This window comes from Rhea pennata, chromosome 2, assembly GCF_028389875.1.
Source record: "Rhea pennata isolate bPtePen1 chromosome 2, bPtePen1.pri, whole genome shotgun sequence".
Taxonomy (NCBI): domain Eukaryota; kingdom Metazoa; phylum Chordata; class Aves; order Rheiformes; family Rheidae; genus Rhea; species Rhea pennata.
In genome coordinates, this window is record NC_084664.1 from 50,968,151 (window position 1) to 50,993,002 (window position 24,852).

The 24,852-nt window shown below is 40.3% G+C and overlaps 1 protein-coding gene across 10 annotated transcripts in view; it reads right to left on the bottom strand.

Annotated features, from left to right (window-relative positions):
* Positions 1 to 10,371, bottom strand: part of CLASP2 (cytoplasmic linker associated protein 2) — a 145,023-nt gene extending 134,652 nt beyond the window's left edge. For all 10 annotated transcript variants that reach the window (XM_062569487.1, XM_062569484.1, XM_062569486.1 and 7 more), the window contains exon 1: positions 9,670 to 10,371. In XM_062569487.1, the coding sequence (XP_062425471.1) occupies positions 9,670 to 9,864 (195 nt within the window). In that variant the 5' untranslated portion in view covers positions 9,865 to 10,371. The remainder of the gene's footprint in view (positions 1 to 9,669) is intronic.
* Positions 10,372 to 24,852: the final 14,481 nt, after the last annotated feature.

A 24,852-nucleotide genomic window follows, 5' to 3' on the forward strand; every position in this document is an offset into this window, starting at 1 on the left:
AATATTGAGTCTTCCCAGAAGTTCTTTTCTTCAATACTCTTTTCCAGATTCTCAAATTATACAACACTTGAGACAAAATCTCAAGGGAAAGGAGGATACCTGACACAAATTAATAGGAAACTTCTTCGGAGTATATATTCTGCTTTCTTATGGATCTGGTTTTGACTACAAGATCCACCTTAGACTTTTCTTCCAGTGAAAACTTTCAAAGTACCTTTCCTGTGCAAGTACTCTGGTATCAATTCGTGCACAAACTGCAGCCTTTCTTTCTGTAGGGGTGCTTTGGCACTCTCTCTCTCTCTCTCTCCTCCACAACTTCAGTTGTTTCTGTAAATCGTCTTTAAGACTTCTACATTTCTGAACAACAGTGGTTCAGAGTTTTAAAGATTTAGATAAGATAGACAGATACAGATATAAAGGAGATATCTATCTAGATTTTTTTTTAAGTAACAGATACGCTCTTTACTGATCCCAAAGAAGAGCTGTTAATAAGATGAAGAGTATTTTTAATGAATTCCTCCAAGGGTAGCCTCTAGGTTTTTTTCAGTCTGTTTTTTTACAAAAACAGTAACCATACGGAAGATCTGAACCTCCACAATCAGAGAATTGGCTATTTATCCTATTGTGACTGTTACTGCCAACAAAGATTCCGATCACCTGCATTTCATTCGTGTAAGAATACTTTGTTTTGTTCAAAAGCACCCACCGAGATACTGCCTGCACACTCCATGTTTCTGTATCCTTGTGAATAGATAAAGTTCAATCACTTCTTACAATGCAAGAATCACATTTATCTTGATTAACCATTCAAGCAGTTGCCAATATGGCATTGGTTCTTTGTAACTAAAAGTCTATCAATTACTTGCTTGAAGAACACAGTAAGGGTTCTATTTCACTAATTACTGTGCAAAAGTCACCTTGGTAAATACTATCAACATAAATATCCTGATGAGTAATTTTGTCTTGTGATGTCCTTACTGTATGAAAATATATTGTTTATATTGCACAAGTATAAAGCTTTGAAAAAGTTACCTTGCTTAGTCAGAATGAGACATGAGACTAACCTTGGCTTTTACAATTGCAAAACTAACTTACACTGTGCTATGAAATCCTCTAACAGCTACTAAACACGCAGTATTTACAGATAAGAGGTAGGGGAACAGGTTACTAAGGCTATACAGAGCAACCTTGTATAACATGAGTTATCCCTTTAGGTCATACAGAGTCCACTATAATGGCCAGAGGCCTGCCACTTTGAAAAGAAAAATATATAATACTTGTAGGGTGAGACAGTATGATGTGACTGACCTCAGGTTGGCTCCCTCCCATTCCGCAATTCAAAAAAAAAAAAAAAAAAAAAAAAAAAGCCAGCTGAATTTTGCTGAAGCATACTACCACAGAACATACCAAATAAACTACCATCAATAGTTTTTGTAAATCAGTCTCCACACTCCTCTGTTTGGTATGCAACGTTCTAAATTTCAGCACCTTCTGGCAGGTATCATCCATTCAGTATTCAAGTAGCGCTACACAGCACAGCAGTCCTGAGAACACTACAGTGAGCAAGGATTATCATTTGGTTTGGGGTCGTAAGAGCTTCATTCAAGAAAACCACCAAGTTGAGGCAGAACTGATCCTCAAGATAAAAAAGTTCCAAGCTCTCAGACACTATGAGGAAGAGTGAGAAGCCATAGGGGATCTCTGCTACGAGCAGAGAAGCCTCTCACCATTACTGTGGCTCTTCCTACTAGCTTAAATAGGGGGTTATTTTTTCAGAGATAAAAATTGTTGGACCTATGTCTTACTCAATGTATACATTAAGCCTTTTGCCTGACACCTAGAAAGGCACTGGTAAGTGGTACAGAATATACGTTTCAAGACTTGGAAGCATGAGTAGTTGTAGGTTTGCACATTGAGATTGATTCAACAGCTCATTGTTTTTTGATGCTTTTAACTACCACCTTTGTGATTCACAGCAGAAAAGAAATTTAAGCTTACTTGAATTGGAGTTGTGGGTGTCCTTGGATCTGAAGCTTTTTTTTTTTTTTTTTTTTTTTTTTTTTTTTTTTTTAAACTATGAGGTAGAGAAGGTCAAAAGGAACTTCCATCAAGTTCCTGTAGTGGAGAGATTTACTTTATATTGTAAAATTATTGAGCAATTGGGCTTCCTGTCATAGCTACGATTCTGGTCATTGGTAACTCTCTTCTGCTTCACTTTAAGTTTCTTACTGCTTGCCCACTTTATTCACCTCTCTGAATACATTCCTATTTTCCTATTTTGTAGGATACTCAACAGCTTTCTCCTTGTTTCCACTCCAGTTTTCTCCAGATCAACAACTTCTGAGACCTACCCTCTTGACTCATCCCACGCACCCTCGTAACCCAAACTATCATCCAGATACCAACGACTGCACCTAGTTCTATGGGCAGAACAAAGCTTCCATTTCCCTAGGCTGTTTCTCCCTCCCAAGCTCTTCTTCAGTCCCAGCCAGGTCATTTTCAGACTCTTCTTCCTTGTACAAGAAAGTGCATTGCTGCAACCTTCCCATTCTGCATCAGCCAGGCAGCCACTCTGCTGACTCTGCTGAAATTGCAGTCCCAGCTGCTGAAGCTATCAAATGCATCATCTATACTTTAGATATTCTAGCAGATAAGAAAGCATTATTTCCATTCTCTGGTTTCCTTCATCTTCTACAGTACATACAGCACTCACTTTCAAAGAAGTCTATAATGTGTTTTCGTATGTATCATATGTCTCCATACTGTAAGGACAGAGAGAGCCTACTGGTAATCTACCAGAAAGTCTTCATGCTCAGCAGTTTAAGCAGTAAGTAGAGGGAAGCAACATGTAACTGAAGACTGACATTTCACTGCGTATTCCTTTTTGGTACTGAAACACACAGATTAAAAAAGCGTGGAGAAAAAAAAAAGGCAATGCTAGAGTTCTTTAGTAAATGCAGAGCCTCCTCTATCTACAATTAAAGTTTATTGACTTTAAAGCAATGTTTTGCAACTACAGTTTGGACTAAAAACTGAGAACCCCAAAGACTGGGGCCAAAAGAGTCAACTCTTTACTACATACAAAACCATGCATCAACTGCAGCCACCACTGTCTGGAAAGGGAGTACAGACTACCAAGCTTCCTCAGTTACGATAATCTTCTTTTCTTAGTCTTTCTGTGATGACTGACCACAAATCATTTCAGCATTGCAGTTTAAGAAACCACACTAGCAGACCATGCCTGAATGAATTACCCGTATTTATTCAGAGACTTATGAGTAAAACTTTGCTGCTGAAAAGGCCTGGTTTCTTCAGAGGTCCTTCTCCACAGGCATAGATCTGGATCCTTGTTATTTTGACCTCTTCTGAATAGCAGCCAAAACAAGCAAACCTAATGCTGTCAAAAAACCTCAAAGTTTACACAAACTCTACCTACCTGCCCTTTCCCATAAGAATTGTAACAAAAATTTTCTGCTCATTAACCAGAAAATATCTACCCAATCAAAACCTTGAAGATCATGTGTTAATGTAACACTATTAAATGTTTACTACTTTTTACTCTTTCAAAATCTCCTATAATCTTCAAATTTACTTAAATTCAGACAACAGCATCATTCAGAATTATTTTCCATTCTGTGGACAACAATGATTGATACTCCCAAATTAACTCCGCAGAATTGCAGTGTACTACTTCCACACTGATCTACTATGGGAATAACTAGGGTTTTTTCCTATGAAGACATATGAAAAACAGGCTAAGTAACAGCTCAGTTCTATATATAAACTTAAATTGAACTTCTTTTTGAACAAAGAATATCCTCTAATTTAGATAGCCTGATAGAAAAGCTTTCCAAGGAGCTGCATGCAGGAGGATGGGGGTGGGAGGGTGGTAATGAAAACATTAATAAAATAAATAAATTCAGCCACCAAATGAGGATATGTCAAATGTTTATTCTTTGACCATTACCATATATTTTCATATCCATTGTTCCACGGACAGTGAGGACAAAACACAAATGTGATCATGTAATACCCGACACCTTAAGCCCTTTTCTTTTTGAGATGGATCTAGCTTAAATGTTACTTGCTGCAGGAGAAAAAAAAAGAAAAAAAAAAAGAACAACTCTCTTGAAAAGCAGGACTCAGCAGGAAGACAATGAGATTTATATATTTCTCTTGGAAATATTAAATTTAAAATTTTTACTATAGTACTTCATTTTAAACTTTGTACTTCCAAAAGAATGTAATGCTTGTTGTGCCCATGCTCTCTTTTTCCTCTCCCATATCCTTTTGTCAAAACTGTGGTTATTAAACATTCAGTGACTCCCATTTTCTGCCAGTTATTCCTACCCCTGCATCAGGTCCTCTGCTGTGAGGGGACAAGTGTTTATGCAGCTGAATCATAACCCAGTTTAGGAAACCAATCTGACTGGCAAACAAGCCAATGCATTTTCTCAACCAGATCCCTTCCCTGAGCCTGTCTACTGTGCAGCTTCACATCCCCACTGGAGCAATGAAGGGATGACGCACTATCAGAACTCGGCAGCCAGGGAAAGAAACTGCTTAAATCAGCAATGCTGCTAAAAAATGCATGTCGAACTACGGCTCACACATATTGACTGTCATGAATTCCATTCTGAAGAATGTACTTCTCCCCTGCACAGGGCTTGGCTAAGGCGGTCTCATGTCACAGCAAATGCAATTACACTGCAGGCTGCCATGAAAAGAAACAGTCCGGTTGTCCTTCTCGACTTGCACGTGCATTTGATCTGCTGCACATAAATCTCCTATAGCACTGGCCAAAACAGCTTGCTGAAATACTGAAAAACTAATCCACAAGAAATACATCTATAGATCTATATCTATCTACATATGTGTGCGTGTATATATACACAGTGTATATATACATATATACACTCGTGTGTGTATATATATACACACACACACACAAATACATGCATATCTATATAGATATGTCTATGTGTGTGTATACACACACACACACACACACACACACTGCTTCAAGAACAAAGGTGACAATGCATGGCCAAGGCAGAAGCAGAGCAGCTTTTTTAAACAGGGATTATGATTAGGCTGGGTTACAAACTTTGAAACTATAAACTAACCAAGAACTGTAAATTCCACTTCAGAAGGCAAATCCCTGAGAATTTGAAAATTATATGTTTGATATTTCTTACTTAAGGTTGGACAAAACCAGTTTCAACTAAACTTAAAATAATTAGTTTCTTGCAAATCTTCCCCCATCCTCTTCTGGAGATCTGCTTGATCTATCCAATTAACCTTTGATTGTTTATTCACATTCTATGACTAGAACATAAATAACACATGAAAAATACCACCTATGGCTCAAGAAAAAGAACTGGATCATTGAGCTTGAAAACTAAAATTGGATTCCTGGGCACACATGGACAGGTCAAGTCATAACTAGAAAGCCTGAAAGTTCACTTACTCCAATTATATAGAAATAAAGATAGTAATTTCCACGCAACCAAGATAATGTAACAAAACAGAAAGAAAAACTGAAACTCAGTAAAGAGATCAAAGTCGAACATTTCTTCATCAACAGGAAAAGACATTTAATTTACCAATATTTCTTAATGAAGACTAGGGAAATACAGGGATCTATATGGTAACTGAAAAATACATGTTGGGAGGAACCTCCTCATTTATTCTGTTTTTCTGTTGTGCAGGTTACAGTGCTCTTTGTACTACTCAGTTCATCATTTGCCTTTTCTGCAGCATATGTTGACTTGCATTCAACTTCTAATCCAAAATAATCCATGTATTTTCTTATGAGCTGCTACTTAATCACGTTCTGCATCCTGCATTTAATTATTCTTGCCAAAATGCAGGACTTCACACTTGACATTTCTGAAGTTCCCTTTTTTCGGTAGATCTCTGCATCTCTAATTCGCCCAAGTAAATTTTGAATTCTAGTTTCAACCTTTGCCAGGACTTCAAACAGAGTCCTAACTACTTATGTCTTAAGTATTTGCAAGGTTGAGATTCATGCTTTCCTTCCTCTCTGGAAACTAAAAGCTCCTCCTGGTGGTCTTTTTGTTGAATTAAGGACAAATCCAAAAAAAAAAAAAAAAAAAAAAAAAAAAAAATCACAGAAATACAAAAATTCAATAATAGCAATACTGGTATTTTAGCCTCCCTACACATTTGGTGTTGTGATCTGAACAAAGCTAATAAAGTCCCACTCTACAGAAAGCAAAGAATTAAAGATATTCCAAAGATTTTCCAAAAGAAACAGATCATCCATGCTCTCAGATATAAAAAGCATGAAAATAGATTGTTCTTTCTGCATGGTAATCAATCTGCTGCTCTGACATAAAAGTGACCATTTCTTATTTGTGAGCCTACTGCGGCTCACAGATAAAACATAATATCTATTACAAAGATAAGAAATCCAGAGATCCAGAATCCAGCCTTTCTGAGAACACAAAGCTTTATAAGAAAAAAGAGGAAAGTCCCAACTAATATGAAACATAACCAGATCATGATACTGGGATGCTAACCAACCAATTTCTGAGATTAACTCTTTCATTCTAAAGAGGTCCAAAATAAAAGCAAAATTACATATATCTTGCATGTATTCCCTGGTGTTGCAAGATTTTGAATAGTTTTTAGAAGCTATGCTTTTACTAATGGTATAAGAACTTTGATAGGTATTCTGACCAAAGTCCCTGTAACACCCCAGTAAGGGCATGCTTTAAAGATAATTTATCTGCTTCTCTACGGAGATTACCTGTGTTCTGCTACAAGCTTCCACTAGTATTCCACCCCATTAGCAAATGAGTTAATACATATTCTTAATCCCATCTTTCTGATCTATCAGTGAGTTAGAAACTGGCAATTGCATTCTCTGTTTCAGTAAGATAGGAAAAATTCTGAGTTCATCTATCTGCTGTTCTTAGTTTGAAACTCATTAGTTTTGTTTATTAAACCCTATAAATAGGTGCAGACTTCAGAAATGCAAAAGTACTGTTTAAGTGGCTGGCATCTCTTTGAGGCAGATTCATTCATCCTTTCCAGTAATGAGTCTATATTTGTTTACTGAACCCTGATTCTCTTTTCCCCATTAGTTATCAAGTCAGTCAAAGCAACCCTCTCAATTCCTATTCCCTCCAGTTCCTTTCCCTTCTGGTATGTGAGGCACAGACTTCCTAAAGCAACATTTCAGATAAGTTTTTCTTTTTTTCAGACACAGCACGAGGTTGACCCTGGAGCTCCCAGACCATGCACCCTCTCTTTCAGAATGGTCAGTGCTGCATGGAGCACACTGCATGTAAGATCTGAGCTTTCTCAGAAAGGGGGGAAAAAATACAAAGCCAGATTCATTAGTTGTTCATCACCCATAATTGTCACCTATAATGGAAAAAATACACCCTCTCAAAACTTCCTCCCATACTCCCCACTTGTCACTCATCTAGCTCAGCAGTTCTGATAAATAAACCAGTTGCCAGCCAATCTCACTTCTCAATCTCACAGACAGCCATGTCAACAGGGAGGGATTAATTACTCCAGGGCTTTGAAGACCTGCAAGGCCTTAGCAAAACATAGGAAGAGATGATAAAGAGAATTTTCAAATGTTCTATATATCCATCCCTCAGCAAAGGAGAAGGTCACTAGCAAACTATTAAAAATACCATAATTAAAATTAAAGATTATTTTTTAAATATTTTCCTTGAAAATACATGGAAGCCTGTGAAACTCATTACCTTATGATGGCTTTCAGCTCATGAGTTTAACAACAAACTAAAATCTAACATTTAAATATAACATCTGTGCTTGTATAAGATAATATATACATGCAGATGCAAACCACAGTTCTCCAGAAGATTCCTGATTCTCATTTTGAAGCATCAGATGCTAGCAAATCACCACTATAGATAGGAACGTTGAAATAATTCAAGACTGACACTGATTCTGGGTAGCAATTGCACTCTTGCAACTAACATTACATATATGACATCTTCTGAAGAACTTTGCATGCACAAAGACCTACCACTAAGTGGATGTATGGAACAGAAGAAAGGTCTTACATTATTATGCAATCTGTTTTTAATATACTACTCTTAAAATCTGTAGCACTCTTCACAAGCCTCAGTCATAATAGTACAAGCTCATCTGGAGTATTTAATATTCCTTATTTACTTAGAGTCCCAAAAGCCAAGGAGTAGTGTCACATTAACAGCAAGCAGGAGTCACTGCTTTATGAAAAATACATCTTGAAAGGTGGGTTTCAAGTATTAACTCCCAATTTTGTCGATTTAAAAGTGCAGGAAACAACTTCTATTTATCTCAACAGGATAACCTAGATGCATCCAGTTCCTCCGTATGTCCAAAGGGTACTTTTAAAAACTTGCCTATGTTTCACATTAATAGTTGTCACCAACATCTGCCCTAAGATTAGGGATTTAAAAGCAAATCAAATTATACTCAGCCAACATAAGTTATTTCTCAAACTGACCTGATCTTTAATAACAGATATGCTTCCAATAAATAAATCATACAGGCAAAGAGAATTGAACCTGATTTTGAGATCTCAATCTCATAAGCATTAAGTGCAAACACTGTGACGTGCACAGAATTGTAAAGTTAAAGGACTAAAAAGACTACTTGCTTCCTCAGTTTAAGCAAACAGAATAGATTACAGTAACATTAGTACACGTCGAGTCCAGAAGTCCTAGCTGTAAATCCATTATTTTTGTAGACAAGGTAACAACTTCGGGAGTATGTGCCCACCAAAGGGCGGATCTTATTTTCAGTTAAAAGACCCGAGATCAGCACTGCAGAACAACACTGCCACCAGATGACGGAAGCGCAAAGCAATCACAATCATATACCGCACCAAAAAAAAAAAAAAAATGCTAAGGCGAACACGATTGCCCTTGATAATATAACTACCTTGTCAATCCTTTTGTTGGCTGACCAACACCAGCAAAATTTAAAAATGGTGCTCCCCCACATGTCCAACATAATTACTGTCTTCCTGAAGCTCAGCCAAAAATGCACACACAAAAAAAAAGCGAAGCGTGAGTCATCATTGAGTTGCTGTAAAGATACTACATAACTTCTCGTGTACAACAAAGTACCCTAAGAACATCATCAACAATTTTTAAATTTACAAGGGGAACCCAAAGCAGCAAATCACTCATTAAATTCTGTAAAACACACACAGCGTAACAGGAAATCACCAAAACAGCATTCTTCACGGCCTACAGAAAATAATGGCAATCCCATGAAACATTACACCCAAATACAGACATCATACATAGGGAGTGGTAGAAAAAAAAAATTCCCTGTTTCAGAATATAAAACACAAAATCTGATCTAGAAAAAATATTCTTTATTCAATGAGATGAAGCGTTTCTTTAGGCAAGCATAAAAGCAAAAAAACAAATAAACAAAAAAACCACTATCTTTTTTCTAGAACGGGAAAATAGAAAGAATAAAAAAATAACGTTAGCTAACCCCACCCCAGGAATTTCCAAATCTCTCGGCGTGAAGGGGAACAGAACCAGGTATCCCCGCACTCTTATTTCCGCTCCTTTCCGATCGAAAAGTAACTCGGGGCTCGGCCCCTCCCCACCATGATGAATCATGCTGCCCGCACCGAGCCTCCCCAACCAGCCTTACCTTGAAATTGCTGGAGTTGACCCACCCCGCCAGCTCGTCGATCACCCTGTCCAGGCGCTGCGGGTCCTGCTCGAGCTCGGGGGACCTGGCCGCATCGCTCAGGTACTCCAGCAGCTCCTGCCCGACTTGCAGCCTGCGGCCCACGTCCTTCTGCTGTACCTGATCGCAGAAGTAATCCATTCCGGGAGGCTCCATCCTCCGCGCCCACGGGAAAAGTTTATTCGCGGACGAGGCGGCCGCGGCCGGCAGCAGGCGGCAGACGCGCGGCGCGGCGGCGCTGTCCCGCGGCGCTCACGGAGCCTCGGCGGGCCCCGGCCCCTCCATGCGCGCTGGCGCCGCCAGGGCCACCTCGCTCGGGCCTCCGAGCCGAGCTGCGCCGAGCTGCGCCGCAAGGCGAAGCGCCGCGTACCCCGCGAGGGCCGCCCGCCCTCCCGCCCCGCGGGCCGATCTCGGGGCTCCGAGGCGGCTCGCGGGCACCGCGCCGCCGCCGCTCACCGCCGCGGGCACCGGCCCTTCCCAGCCAGCGCGCAGAAGCGGCGAGGCCGGGCCGGACCTCTCATGCTCCCGCCGCCGCCGCGGCCTCCGGCCCCCGCCGCCGCCGCCGCGGGGCAGCTCACAAACTTCGCCCTCGTGGGTCTCAGCGCTTCTCGCGCCCCGGCCCCACCGCGGGCTGCGCTGGGCGAGCCCCCGCTCGCGCCTCGCCGCCCCTTCCTCCTCCTCCTCCTCCTCCCCCGCGCGGCTGCAGCGCCGGCGCCGCCTCCGTCCCGTGGAAGCTGCGTCCGCCGCCGCCGCCGCGGGCTGCCCCGGCCGGCGCCAGCTAGACGGGGCGTGGCTCGCGCCGGCCCCGCCCCCTCGCGCCGCCTCCCGCCCCACCCCTCGCCGCGATCGCGCGCGCGCCGCCGCCGCCGCCGCCTTCCCCTTCCCGCCTCGCGCTGCGGCTGGCGGGCGAGGGCGCGCATGCGCGCTGCGGCGCGTGTGGCCGCTGCCGCCGCCGCCCTGCTGCCTGCGGCCGGGCGGGGCGGGGAGGAGGGTTGCCTCGGGCGTCCCAGTGGCGGCGTGGGGGCAGCCGGCTGAGCGGGGCGGGGAGGAAGAAGCGTTGGGAAAGAGGGGAAGCGGTGTGGAAGCGGGGCGGGGCTGAGGCGCCCTCGCACCCGGCACGCCTCGGCTCGCTGGTGGAAGGACGCGCGGCTGAGCGGGCCGCGGGCCGCTCCCGAGGGCTTGAGGCGGGCGCGGCCGCGCGGCGGCCGTTAGGGGCTGCCCTCCCCCGCGCGAGGCGTTCCCGCCATCCAGGGGCACCTCCTGGGCGGCTCCTGCGTTTCCTGGCGCTCTTCCCCTCACCTCCCCCGGCCGTGTTCAGGGAAGCGGTGCTCCCCGTCCCTTAAATAGGGACGCGGGAGGGGAGGAAGCTGTGGGATAGTAAACAGCGTGGAAAGCACAGCTTTACCAGGCGCTAAAATCCACGAAGAGCTCCACTGCAGCAAGTGAGGGGGGAACGATGCCACTGTCACTACAAAGGTGCTGCAAACCAGAGCCTTTAAGTCCTTGCCCTATGCCTCACCCCTGTTTCAAGATCCAGATGCCTCTGTGGAGCCAACTCAGTCCAGGGGGGTGCAGTTAATTCTGCAGTGTAGTTAATCCACTTGCAGATCACCAGGAGTTGCCTGCCTTAGAATGGAGACCCTTTAGTGCAGGGCCTGTGACTTGAGGTGTTGCTTCATAGTCAGTTTAAACTGTTCTATATCCTGCTGATGTTAAAAAGGAGAAAGGTGGTGCTGCACTTTCTCCCTCTGCCTCGTCCTAGGAATGTGTTCACAGGGCCATTACAGCCTCTGAAAACAGGACTGCGGTTGTCACGTGTTCAGGAAGGAAAGGAGATTACAGTTTGCCTTACCTTGCTCCCAAGCTGCCCTGGGCCCGTCTTTCCCTTGTGCTTACCCTTGCGTTTACTTTGCAAGGTAAAACTTGCACTTTTACCCCTTTGGATTGCTTTAATGCGTTAAATGACAGAGTTAGCATCAGCCTAACCAGCCAGCTAGTTAGCCTAGCCAGCCAGCTAGGCTGGCTGTCAGAGAGGTCCAAAAGCTCACTGCTCAGGAGATGGGAAGTGAACATCCCCCCTCCAGTGCCAGTGAGCAGTGATGTTCCCCACCATCCCTCATGCTAGCCGGTTTCATGTTACACTAAATTACAAGTTGCTGTTGATTCAGGTGCTCCTTCTCTTCCCCATGCTGTCCTGTATCCTTCCCTCTTTCTTATAGCAGAATTGGTATTTATTTGACCTCAGGTAAACAATCCAAGGAGCTAAATGTTTATTTTTGCTCTTCCTTGCTAAAGGAAGGGAAGGGTGAGAAGGCAGGAGGCTGAGGTACTGCTTTTATGGGGGAGCAGGATTTAGATAAAGTGGCTGAGGAGCCACACCTGCAAGCTGCAGTTTCATTGCAAGGTAAGCAAAACCAAAGTGTGGCTCCTGTGGTCCCACTTGCCTGCTGGTCGCAAATCATGCTTTCAGGAATTCTGCGCTTCCGTTCTGTCCCGTGCATTGGCATTTGTGTGGCCTTGCAACGTGCTGGTTCAGGACAAAATCTGGCACAATGAAAGGTCTATGTCCAGGGATACAGCGGAAGGCAAGACCACAAGCAGCCCTTAATTGATTTTTCATGTGACCTAGCAAACTGAGGATCCCATCCATAGGCATTACAATAGTAACAATGATTAAAAAGAATATAGATGCCTGTAAAACAGAAGGGTATGTATTATCCTTTTCTGGCAAATACTTGAGTTTTGTAATGTGGTGTTACAACTAGATTTCCCCATACATGTATAAAGGACTTAATTTTGGATGGAGCTAGATCTTATCCTGTGTGTACAATGTCATTTACTAAGATTATGAAAACTTAAGAGTGGAAATATTAATTATTTTTATTGAAAATGTGACTCCAACTGATGGACATGAAAAAATCTGAAAAATAAATATCAGAAAAGTAAAACTCTGTAGTGTGCTTTTTTTCAGTGCATTAGAATCCAATTATGTAGTATTGTAAGTTTAAAAAGTAAATCTATTTCCAGATTTATTGAGATTGGCTAAATAGATACGAACTGAATAGTTGATACTGAGCATATCAAAAGCTGTAAACTGTTTCAGTCTACCAGATGAAGTTTCTGAAAAAAAAGGAAGTGATTTAAAATTCACCTTTCATTATAGTCTGAGTTAATATAAATCTTTTCAGATATAAAATATCCTGAGCAAAAAGGATGGAAAAAAAGGTCATGGTATTAGCTTTTCCGAATTCTTCTTGTTTTAAAGTAAGTATACTGATGAGATAATCTAATTAGCTGCGCAAAGCATTGACGCTGAGGAGCAGGGTAAAGTGTGAAGCACCAGCACTACCAACAGAGTTAGGAGAAGGGCAGAAAGCCCTGCTGGAGTTTGTGGCTTCCCCCCACTCCTTGAACATAGTGAACGTTTTCTTAGAAAACGCAGGAGGAAATGATTGCCTTGCTGTAAAATCAGAAGGCTGGGTTACTGTATTTTACCCTGTTATGACTATCTATTAGCAGTAATGCCTTTATACTGTAAAGACATTGATACAATGCTGGAAAAATGGCAGCCGATTTACTGCTGAGATGCTCTGCTAAAGATCAGGGCAATTTCCTATGACATCCTAGCACTAAACAGAATTGTTATCCTTTTTCTGGGAAACATTGGTTCATTTTTTTTTTTTTCAAAATGCAAACTAATAGCATTTTGATTTTGCAAATGGAGCTTCTGGGTACACATTTCTTTGAAAGACATTTGTAGCACTCTAATGTTGAACCTGGAGCTGTTCTCCAGACTGGACAAAGGATACAGTTTTGATGTTAGATGTCTTCACAGAGTCCCAGCGGAGTTTATAGCTAGGGCTATGTGTGGGCTAGGCTCCCAAAAGAAGTCATTTTCATTCAAGCCCAAAATCTTTTAAAGCCTCTTATTCTCAGTTAAGGAGATTGCTTTCTTCAAGACGCAATCTTCTTTTTCATATGCAAGCATGTGAGGGTAAGTCCACTACTCCCGTGTATTTGTACAATGCATAGTATTTTGTAGAGCAATTAGGCCCTGTAATTGAATGGGCAATCAAAATTTCTGTCAGTCATCTGAATATGACTTGCTAGCAACATGAACTATTACACCAGGAGTTGAGGTAAATAACACTAATCCAGTGAGGCACATTCCCAACCTGAATTGCACACCAAACCTGTTTCCACGCCCCCATACCATACAAGTGTGCTGTACAACTATTGCATGTAACATCCTGTTCTGAAAAAAACAAGAATCATACAGAGAAGTAGGCTAGGGAGGGAGAATGCTGTGCTCTTCATTTCTTTGCTTGATAAGAAAGCGTGAACTGTATTTCAGGCTCTTTCTGTCCTGTTTCCTTTCTCTGCTACAGCCTTCATAGGCTGAGACCTTCCACAACCCAATTATCAATCTTGTGGCAATGGCCCTGTCAGTCCTTGCAACAGAAAAGCTACTTCCACAGACTGAGTTTCCCTTCTGAAAATTCCTTTCTCTACAGAAATTTTAATCCAGTCAGTGAAAAACACATTAAATAGTTTTAAAATCCTCTCGCCAAAAGGTCTTTTTATCAGGAATAGCAAGCAAAGGCCATCGTAATAACAATAAAAAAGTGAATTTAAATATGAATCATTCAGAGAGTTCACATAAATTACATCTGACATAGCCTAAGTTCACACCGAAGAAATCTATGAGCAAGTTTTCCTTACATTCCTGCCAGATTCATCAGCAGCTGTGACAGCAGTTCTACATAATATTCCTCCCTGGATGGCATGAAGCAAATGCTTTTTGTCTCGGATGGTGTCTTTCAGTCATATGCCGTATTAAAGTATTCAGTGCCTTCTAACTCCTGCTACGTTTTGGCTTATGCCATGGATGTCCTTGAAACTGCACATTTAATTTAGATTGCTTTTATATGCTTGTTTCCAAATATCAGAAGTGGGAACTAATAATCTGGTATTTTTCTTATTTCTTAAAAACACCGAGTCAGTTACCAAAATGAGGTGCCAGACTGATGCCTGATTTGTTGGCTATTCTCACAAATATTCCTTATTGTCAAATGTGCTTTAATATGTGGATTCTGCAATTAAGGAATTCATATTGATAAATCTTTAATGATGCATTTGCTAATTTCTTTGATACAGTTGATACGAAGAACATATGAAAAATTATGAGTAACAAAAAATAATAATGTAGATCAAAAAAAGTGTCAGTTACCAGTAAGCAACCACTTCTTTTTTTATCATGTTAGTGTATCATGTCTTCTATTGTTAGTTAGTCAAATACTGTTTCATAACTTGATATCCTTGATGTCATTTTGTAGAGTGGCAGAGATATTTAACTATAGTACGTCAGAGAATAATTGCATCTGTTTTGCACAGGAGGCTAATTTGTTAAACTCTGATCAGTAATGTTTTTCTATCTTTAAATTTCCACAACAGAATATAATATGCTTGTGTTCTGTGTAATACCTTTGTATAATGCTACTGTATAATTTTTGTCATACTGGCAAAAATTTCTTACGCGATATCTTAATAGTCCATCAATGCAACATTTTCCAACTTGTTAAACCTAAGAAAATGATTGAACTTTTAGTTAATACTTATGAGAGCTTTTTCAATGTAGGTACAATTTATTAATTACTTTATTCCTGCCATACTACTCTATGTAACAACAGTATGAAAGTACCAGAAAAGGATCTAAAATAATTCATTCATCTAATCTGAAAAGTACAAATTATTTAGCACACAAAGTACTGTACAGCAGTATCAAGGGGCATGTGGAGGTGGGTGTATTTTGGCCTTGAAGTCCAGCAAAATCTCTATTCTTACAAAAAAAGTCATGGCATCTTTATTATCTGCATGAGACATTCAAGGCAGTGAATGTGCTGAGCAATGTGAAAAGCTATGCAGAATGATATATTTCTAATTATGCAGAAACAGCTTTCTGAAACCAGGCAGTGTGTTGATATTTGTCCTAGTAATACTAGTGCCGTTGTTGACTGTGGTCACATTTATCCAGACCAATCACTTCTCCTCATTTCATGGGAATTAGAAGGGAAAGGGGGAAAAACATGTAACCTAATTTATTGGTCTCTAGTTTGTCTTTCTCTTTTTCTATTCAAAAAACAATTCAAGCCCTACTACAAATAGGACAAGATTCAGGAGTCGTTAGTTGAGTAATTCCTATATTTCCAGTATTGAAGAAAGGTTTTCTTGGATAATGGAGACTGCAGTGTCCTTCCAAAAAAAAGAGAAAAACTTTCTCTTTTTCTTCTCATTGCTATGATAAAGTAATACATGTAATTTAATTTTTTGTTCATAAAAAATTTATATGCATTTACATTTTGGAATGAATTTAAGCTGACTTTGCATTCTTTGACAGTTACATAATTTTAACAGGCTTTCCCTCTGTAGTTTGCAAAAACTTATCTGTCTGCTTAAGAGCTCCCTCTTGTGAGCAACTTTCCTGGAAAATCTTACTAATAACTCCTGTCCAAAGGCATGTAGTTGAAACTTTACCTACCGTATCTATTACTGATAATGCCATGCCAAAAAACAAGGAAGCCACAATAGCAGTTACATAAAATATTTTTGCTTGGCTGTCCATCCTTTTCACATAGAAACCTATGAGGTTTGTATGCATACAAGTATAAATTACAAATTTGCATACCCGTTTATATAAATGCACATATTTATATAATATCATATAAATATTTGTATAAATTTTATTTGTATTTCTATAAATGAGTCTGCATAAAAAAGAACTATAAATATTCATTTTTATTCTGCTAGTATCTAGGAAAAAAACAGATTATGACTGATTTCATTTTGTGCCCTAAAAGGAATAAATTACCCTCCTTGTCTAGAAGAGTTTAGCATCTCTTGTGCTCTTACCTGGATTGGCTCTGCTGGACATACAGTTAAAGTAGGCTGTACTTACTACTGCCATGAACAGCTTTGACCAAATACACAGAGTTATGGATCTATGCTGTAGCAGTATGCATTTTTCCTGAATTCCTTTGCAGTGCAGTTAGTCGCCCACTCTGTGTGGGAGGAGTGCAAAGAGTCTGATAAAAAATGAAGTTTAGACAACCCTCCCCCCCAACAGACAGGTCTGCATCTCCTGTGCTTCACCTACAGCATCAGGCACCAAAGCAGCAGCCACAAATCCTGCAAACGTCTTCTGCAATGTGGTGGAGCTGCTGGGACCAGCTCTCTAGGGATCCCCTGAGGGAGGCTGGGCTGGGCTTCTTGCTGCCTCTGCTCTAGCTGAAACGAAGTCCTGCAGGGGCTGCTGCTAAGAGTATGGGCAGTGCACTGATCTGTCCTGCTTTCCTCTGGTTGCATTTGAAGTGATGAAGATGGCTCTGCAGACCTTCCATGCTGAACTGAGCTGTACCACTTTACAGTGAAAATTACAATGAGATAATAAATACAACTATGAAAATAACAACACCGTAAATCAAGAAGAATAGTGGAAAAGGTAAAGTGGATTATGATAGAAGACAGTAAAGTTAGTTCTGTGTATAGGTATCTGAAGTGGATTGTTTAAATTATATAAAGTCATGACGTTCTAATGAGTAACATTGGTTTCTTTGTCAAGAAAATAAAGCATTTAGTCACAAATGTATTTATTTAAGTGGAAAACAAATAACAAAGCACATGAATTCAAGCAACTCAAGTTCAGGGAATTTTTGAAAACAAGTTGGATTCAGATCCTATGGCTCTGACCTGCATTGGGATTTGGATTTATTTTATTTTTTTTAATTGCTGGAACAGGTTGATGTGATGTGATCTTTTGAAAAAAGTATGCAAAAATTTGTACTAATTGAAATTAAAAAATGAGTGAAAGCCTCTTGTAATTATATTGCAATATAACCATCAGCGCTTAACTGACATATTGTTGTATATGCACAAATTTCATTAAAAACTAACCTGTTTCAAAGAATTATTCAAAACAACTTCTAACTTTTCCTTGATATTTTTGAACCCATAGAGATCTTCGGTTTGCCTTCCAATATATACTATAGTCACTCATTTATTTTATATTTGCAGAATGCTTTTGGGCACCTATCTAAAAGGAATTTGGTATTTTTTTACTCTAATTTATAAAGCTGAAGTTACAAGTTTCGGAAAACAACCTTGCCTATTAAGCAAGCAGTGCTTTTGCAGTCATTTTAGGTACATAAGTATTTTTCCAAATTCTAGAATGGAAAGTGATTGTTAGAGAAGTGAACATACAGATTTGATACATAGCCATTTTGAGCAGACAACATTTTTTGGGGTCAGTTATGAATAGAGTTTTTGTTCCCCTTTTAGAGCCTCTATCTCTCCACTGAGAGAACTAACTCATAGAAATTGCAGGTCTGAGGGACTATTTCATTACAAACAAATCAAGAAAAAACACATTTTAGTATAGGCAACAATGGAACTTAACTTTTTATATAAAATCTTAAATAATATCATACAAATTCTTGGCAGCAGAAATAGACTCTTTTTAATCTGCTTTTAACTGAGTAATCATAGACTCTGTCATGCCTCAATTATAAACTCACTTTTTCTGCATATTGCATGACTCATTACAGAAACATTCTTGCATTCATTGCCAGTGTTTAAACACAATAACCAGCCTATTTAGAAATAAATTGCTATTGAAATAAAAATTTCTGTGTATGAATATTTCTGCATACAAATGTATCCTATCTTTTATGGATTTTCCAGAACATATGGCCATTTTGCAAGTGAGTAAAGGTATTGTACACAAAATGACCACAGATACAAAGCACTGTCTCCAGTATGGTATACAGCCATCTTTGCACAGATGCAATAGATGCACAAACTTTAAACTGTAACTGATGTCACATTGACCACTGATAGAAAATGGAAACAGTATAAAAAAGACAGTGAATAGCCTAACATCATCTATGACCAGACTTTAATTTCATTCAGTTTAAATGCCTGGTTATTTTAAACATGTTTGCTGATTTTAAATTAGTTTAAATGCCAACATACTGTCTGATCCTTTGGATGGGAAAAGAGAGTGCAATCTAAGCTAAAATCAGTGACCTGACATCAATTCAGTGACATGTGGCTTATTTTGTTTTAAAAAATAGTCTTCTTCATTTTTAGGTCTCAAGTATGTAACTTTTATTCAAGCGTCCTCATATCTAGCAGATGTTCTTTGGGGTTCATGCAGGATCTTCCATCAGATGGTGGCTCCCGTGTCAGCACCTAGGGACCAGGCAGGGACAAAGTCAAGCCAGGTCCACCTGTGCAAGGTTCACGGCTGGGCACAGCTGCAGTGTAGCTCAGGCATGGGCCAAGGGCGAGAGCCAGGGCCTCAGCGCAGCTCCCATGTGAAGGAGGACAGCCTCCAGTGAAGCTGCCCCCAGCTTTCTCACATAGCGCTTTTCACAACAGTCTGGTCCAAGGTTATACTGTAGGTTGTTTGAGTGCTGGCCATGAGTTTGGGCAGTCAAACCCCTAGGAGGGTCCAGATACTGAAGATTTAATGGTAAATTTGTGGTCCCTCTGATTTACCGGTCATAATTAAAATAAACTATTTTCTTGCCCCAATTTCACTTCTTTCATTTTTTTTGAAGGATAAAAATGCATACTTTTTAATGTGCTTGAGGATGGTAGTGTTCCTTTGTCTCAAATGCTACTTAAGTATCTGGTACTAAATGTAGGAGAGCTTGTATTCCAGTCCTGTCACAGAGCTATGTGGTGAAGGAGGAGTAAGACCAGTAGAACCAGTCCATCTGAACTAAAGATTTAAATTTGAGATGGACCTGAACGACAACATTTGAAATTTCAACATGGAGTTTGCTTTTCCACCCACTGTTCACTTTTGTTCATCTCTGTGGTTTTGATGTGGACCATTATAAATACAAGGACTAGCTTCAGAACTTTAGCTGTAGATTTGAGTTGAGATTCAGAAATCCAAAAAATCCTGCTACGATGAGGTATAGTGTCAGTCCTTACCTAAGCACAACTTCTCTTGAATACATTATTGCTTAAGTATGAACTTCAGAAGGATGACCAAAAATAGGAATGAAGAACATCTTGGCAGTAGCTACAAATCCACTTATTTATGCAAGCAATCCTGGGGCATGATGACATTTTAAAAACAAGCATCCAGTTATATATATTTTGGGAAAAAAAGATGGAGACATACTTCAATAGACTATAAATTTGAATTATTCTCCCAGTCTTATTTTCCTAAAGTAGATATAATGATTCTGGCTCATCTATTTTATTTATTCAAGCATGGACCTCGATCAGATTTTGCTAATTGAGAAGACTTTTAGAGAATTTGTGACATTTTTGGCATTTTCTAACACTAATTTCCTTTCCTTGGGATCCTGGGAGTTTCAAAAGGACTGTGCTTGCTGAGTTTCACTGGGATAGATTAAAGTGGCAACATTTTCCTTCTTCAATCCAATGTAATAGATATCTTGATGCTGCTTGGAGAAACACTAACCTGAGCCTCAAGAATGAAGTAGAGACATGCTGGCTATGCCTACACTGCATTTGAGGTTATTCCATCCATGTTCACACTGCTGGGTGCTTCCAGATTATTATAGGGATCTCCACATATAGCAATACAGTAAAGAAAATGTCGGAAAAAGAAAACAGATCTTTTGGCTTTGAAAGGATTTTTGACTGTGTACTTGTGCAACCTTATACGTTTAAAGATGTGGAATTGTGCAAAGCAAAAGCTGCCTCTAAAGCAGCATTTTAGGAAACAATATTCATCTGGTTATATGACCGTATTCCTGGCCAGGCTCAAAATTCAGTATTATTGTTCAAGACAAAATATTTTTGCTGTCTTTACTAGCATAGGCTGTAGTCAAAACAGAGGTTCTCACAATCAGCTCCAGACACAATGCTGCCATGATTTGGTCCCCTATTGTCCTTCAGAAGCCACCCAAAACCTAGATGGTGTCTCCCAGTCCACTCTAAGGTACTCTGAAATCAGAGACCTCACAAAGATGCAGGTGTGAGCTGCCAGAGCCCCGACATGATGTTGGCAGTAGACATGCAGCATCAGCTAAGGCCAAGACCTCTAATGGAGGCTACAGGTAAGCACTAGGCTTGTGCTGTCTGTCCTTGTGCAATGTAAGTGCAGGACTCTCAGATGAAGCAAGCAGAGCCGAGCTGGCAGCAGGGCTAAGCTGGGTCTGCCAAGTATGGGGAATATTTGTGTCCTGACACTCGTATCTCCTATGCTTGTAGGCCTATATGACAGTGTAGACTGTCTGTGGGCAGTACTAGCACTAGTTTGAAAGTATGGGTACCAAGAGTCTGGTTACTGGCTGAAGACAAGGAGTGGGCTAAGCAGATGCAGGCCATGGCTGTATGCAAAGACCTTAGGAGACTGCCTGCTTGTATCAGCCAGCGTCCCTGTGTATGTTGAATAAACTGCTCAGGTGCGTGGTGACTGCCATGAGTGTCGCAGCCTCAGCTGCGGTGGCTTGCAAGGCAAGGCCTAGCAACCCAGGGCTTGGTGCGCAGCTGGCATTGCTGGAGGAAAGTCTCTGGTGGGGTGTCTCAGCTGCAGGGGAGAGATGAAGTGGAAGTGTACATATAGCTGTTGTGGTCGTGCTTGTCTGCCACCAACATTATTTTTCGCTTGTCACTGTAGGCGCAAGGCAGACTCTGGCTCCAAAGGAGGCCAAGCACTTATGCCTTCTGGAGCTGGAGCGTGGTGTGAGAACTTCTCTTTGCCAGGCACTGCCTTAGTGGTGTGGTAGTGTAGCTAGCCCAGCAGAAAAGAGGGCTGAACATCCCACTTGTGCTGCAGAATATCCAGAGAAGCACACCACAGATGAAGGTAAGTGAGGGAGGTGCATTTGGTGGTGTGGCCCTGTAGGGAATATGTTGTCTTGGCAGCAGTGCTCTCAGAAGCAACATGATTCACCCAGATTTCCTGATGGTCTGTATTGGTGGGCACTGCAAAGAGGATTTGCTGTTGTCTTAACTAGGTTACTTTCTTGACACCTTAGATTGTACAAAAATAAGGGACAGCGAACAGCCAGGGTTTCCAGCTTCAGGTGGGGCACAGTGTAATAAAGTGATACAGCTGAGATTATAGGACCTGTATTGCAAGATATAGTTTCAACTATACTATGTGCCTTTCACACAAGGACATGGTCATTGCATGAAAATGCAGGGACATGATTATCATAAAAACATTTCATTAGCCATAATTGCTTCCAATAGCTCATGTAAATTCATATCTAATCCACACAGTATTTTGCCACATGGAAGATCCCTCCACCAAAAGATAACACAAACTACATCTCACAGAACTGGGCAATAGCTATGTGATCTTTGCTTGAATAGAGACTACCTTTATCAACTTTAAAATGTGTCTGTAATCTCTCTTTACAAACATACAGATCTCAGCAGATGTTTTGTCTGAAGACGGTACAGCAGGGGGCCCTCTAGGGGTAATCAAGCCAAAACTCATCATATGTTTTCAGTATAAAGCTGTTACTGATATTTTAAATATCTTCCATCTTTAATTAAGTTTAACTGCCATTACTCACTCCTATTTAATGTACCAACATTACAGTTTAATTGCAGATTGATTTTCTTTCCATAACAACTAACTAGCAGTTAGTTTTATGAGTCCTCTTTTTCATCTACCTTGATAAAAGTCCATTATACAATAAAATCTGACTTAATTTCAGATGTATTCTGGTCACTGTATTTTATTTAAGATGTTAAAGGTCATCAAGTAGAGAGCTGATACTGCAACAACGAGAAACTCCAATATTAAATTAATATATAATAGGTTTGTACAGTTTAATCTCCTGACACTGGGAGATAATTTTTTCAGCATAGCATTTGCAATAGGTAGTGGATTCACTAGATGTATCAGCCCCCTCAGGAAATAAATCAAAAGCATGGCATGAATATTACTTTTAGCTTTATCTTATGATTAGAAAAAATGATCTTCCTGTCACTTTTATCAGTATCCCCTGTATATTTAGGCAGTGCTGAGGGTAAGGGTGGTAACATGATTTACATGGTAATTAATTGTTTTTGAAAGTGTTTTTGTTATCTCTTCTGTAAACGAATTAATGTATCTCTTGAGGAAGAAATTACAAAGTTACAAATATTTCAAAAAACAATAAAAAGAGCGTAAGATTATTACATTAACTATGAGATTGTCAAAAGCGTCTGTCTCTAGTCAGCCAATATTTCTCTCTCTGTTGAATACTGTACTAAATGAAAATTCAAAAGAGAAGCAACTCAGGAAGAAGAATGTTGTGACAACATCATTGCCACTTAGCTTCGAAAATGACATTTGCTTGGAGCTAATTTAATTCACTCCTAAGTTGAACAAAATATTTTTTTTCCATCATTCTTTTTAGGATCCAAAGGAGAAAATGCATGTTGTTCCTAGACGGTAACAACGTTGTGGGTTGTACAGTATGGCGCTGAAGCTACCTCTATGTTGTAACTCTCCAGATAGCAAGTTGAGATACGGAGCTAACTGGCTTGGGCAGTGCTGCCTGAGGCCTCTAGTTTGACAACTAGTTCTGTTGGGGCTACATCAGGAATCTCCATATCGTGTGTCTTAGAAAGGCAACCATGTACTCTTCCATCCACATGAATCTGTTGGCTCTTTAGAACTGTGTGTTCCTTTGGGCAGAATCTCTTACTCGCTTGCACAGCACTTCACGTAGTAGTGTTCTGTCCCACAGCTGAATCTCCTCTGTAGCACAGTAATATTGACAATACTAGGAACTTGAGGCAAAGTCAGCCAGTTCAGTTACTTTCAAGTGTAGTATCGAACAGAAAACAAGTGGAAAAAATATGTACTTACCTCCATTCCGAATTTGCCACAGGCCAGTTTGGCTCCTGGAAAAATTCCAGCTACCCTAAGAGTTGCCCTAGCTTGTACCATAATTGCCATGTTTTCCATAGCACCAGGCTATGAGAAGTACTGAGCACCAGGCATGAGAAGTACTTAACAGCGTCTTGGCCACACCTCAGACTGCTTTCATGCTGGCTCTAACACTGAAAGACTTTTAGCAAATACTGCCAGTCTAACCAATTCTTCACTTAGTGGGAAAACCTCTTATGGTATGGGTGACCTTGGGAATATGAAAAGAAGTAGGAATACGAAAAAAAAGAAAAAGGAGAAACAGGCCACAGTATGTTAATGAATTCTACAAAACAAAAATCCCTGGTTCTTTTCCTTGGTCTGGCATGAGAGTTCTTGTAAATAACTTATTTTTAGGATAAGTCTATTAATACATAGTCGCTTCAATTATTGTCTAACTCAATTAACATTTGCCAAGCACCTATAGTAATTAAGTAGGTGTTATGGCAAAAAACCACACTTCCAGTTTTCCTCATTCAACATGTAAAAACTTGAGAAAGTTTGAGCTTTACTTAATCAGGACACCTTGAATGTGATGTTTTTCCACAACATGTATTTTAAGTCATCACCTCAGCTTTCAATAAATGCCCGCATAGTTCTCCATTCTTTACAACAATCCCCTTTCCATTTCCTAAAGAGTCACCATTCTCACTCCTTTGTTTCCCTGAATGTAATCTGGCTAATGTGCCATTCTGAAATCTGATTTATTATTTTTTGTTAAGTACTTGAGAAAACAGGAGGGGAAATGAGTTGGAGCAAACTTTCTGTTTGTCAGTGGCTAGATATAGTGTCTGCATGCTGTCACAGCCTGAGTGCAAATTATTGTGTGCAGCTGTAGCACTTTTAAAAAAAGTTCTGGTGAGCCTGAAGTTTTCATCTTTAATTTTTATCCAGCTCTTCTATCTTAACAAATGATACATCACAAGTAAAATTTCTTAGCTCTCATTGAGTTGTTTTTAGGACATGATACACATGTATCTAGATCTTATATGAATTTTATACAAATGGAGATGGTTACGGTTGAATCACTGCATATACTTCTTCTTTTAATAACCGGCATATAAGCATGAGCTACATTGAATGAAAAGTCATATTAAATCATCTGCATAGTGAAGAAAAAGTTCTTTAGTTGCTTCATTCCTGAAAACAGATGCCTTATTAATCACTGATAAACTGCAATGCAAGGTAGGTTGAAATGGAAAAACTGACAGTCATGAGGTGGAACAAAA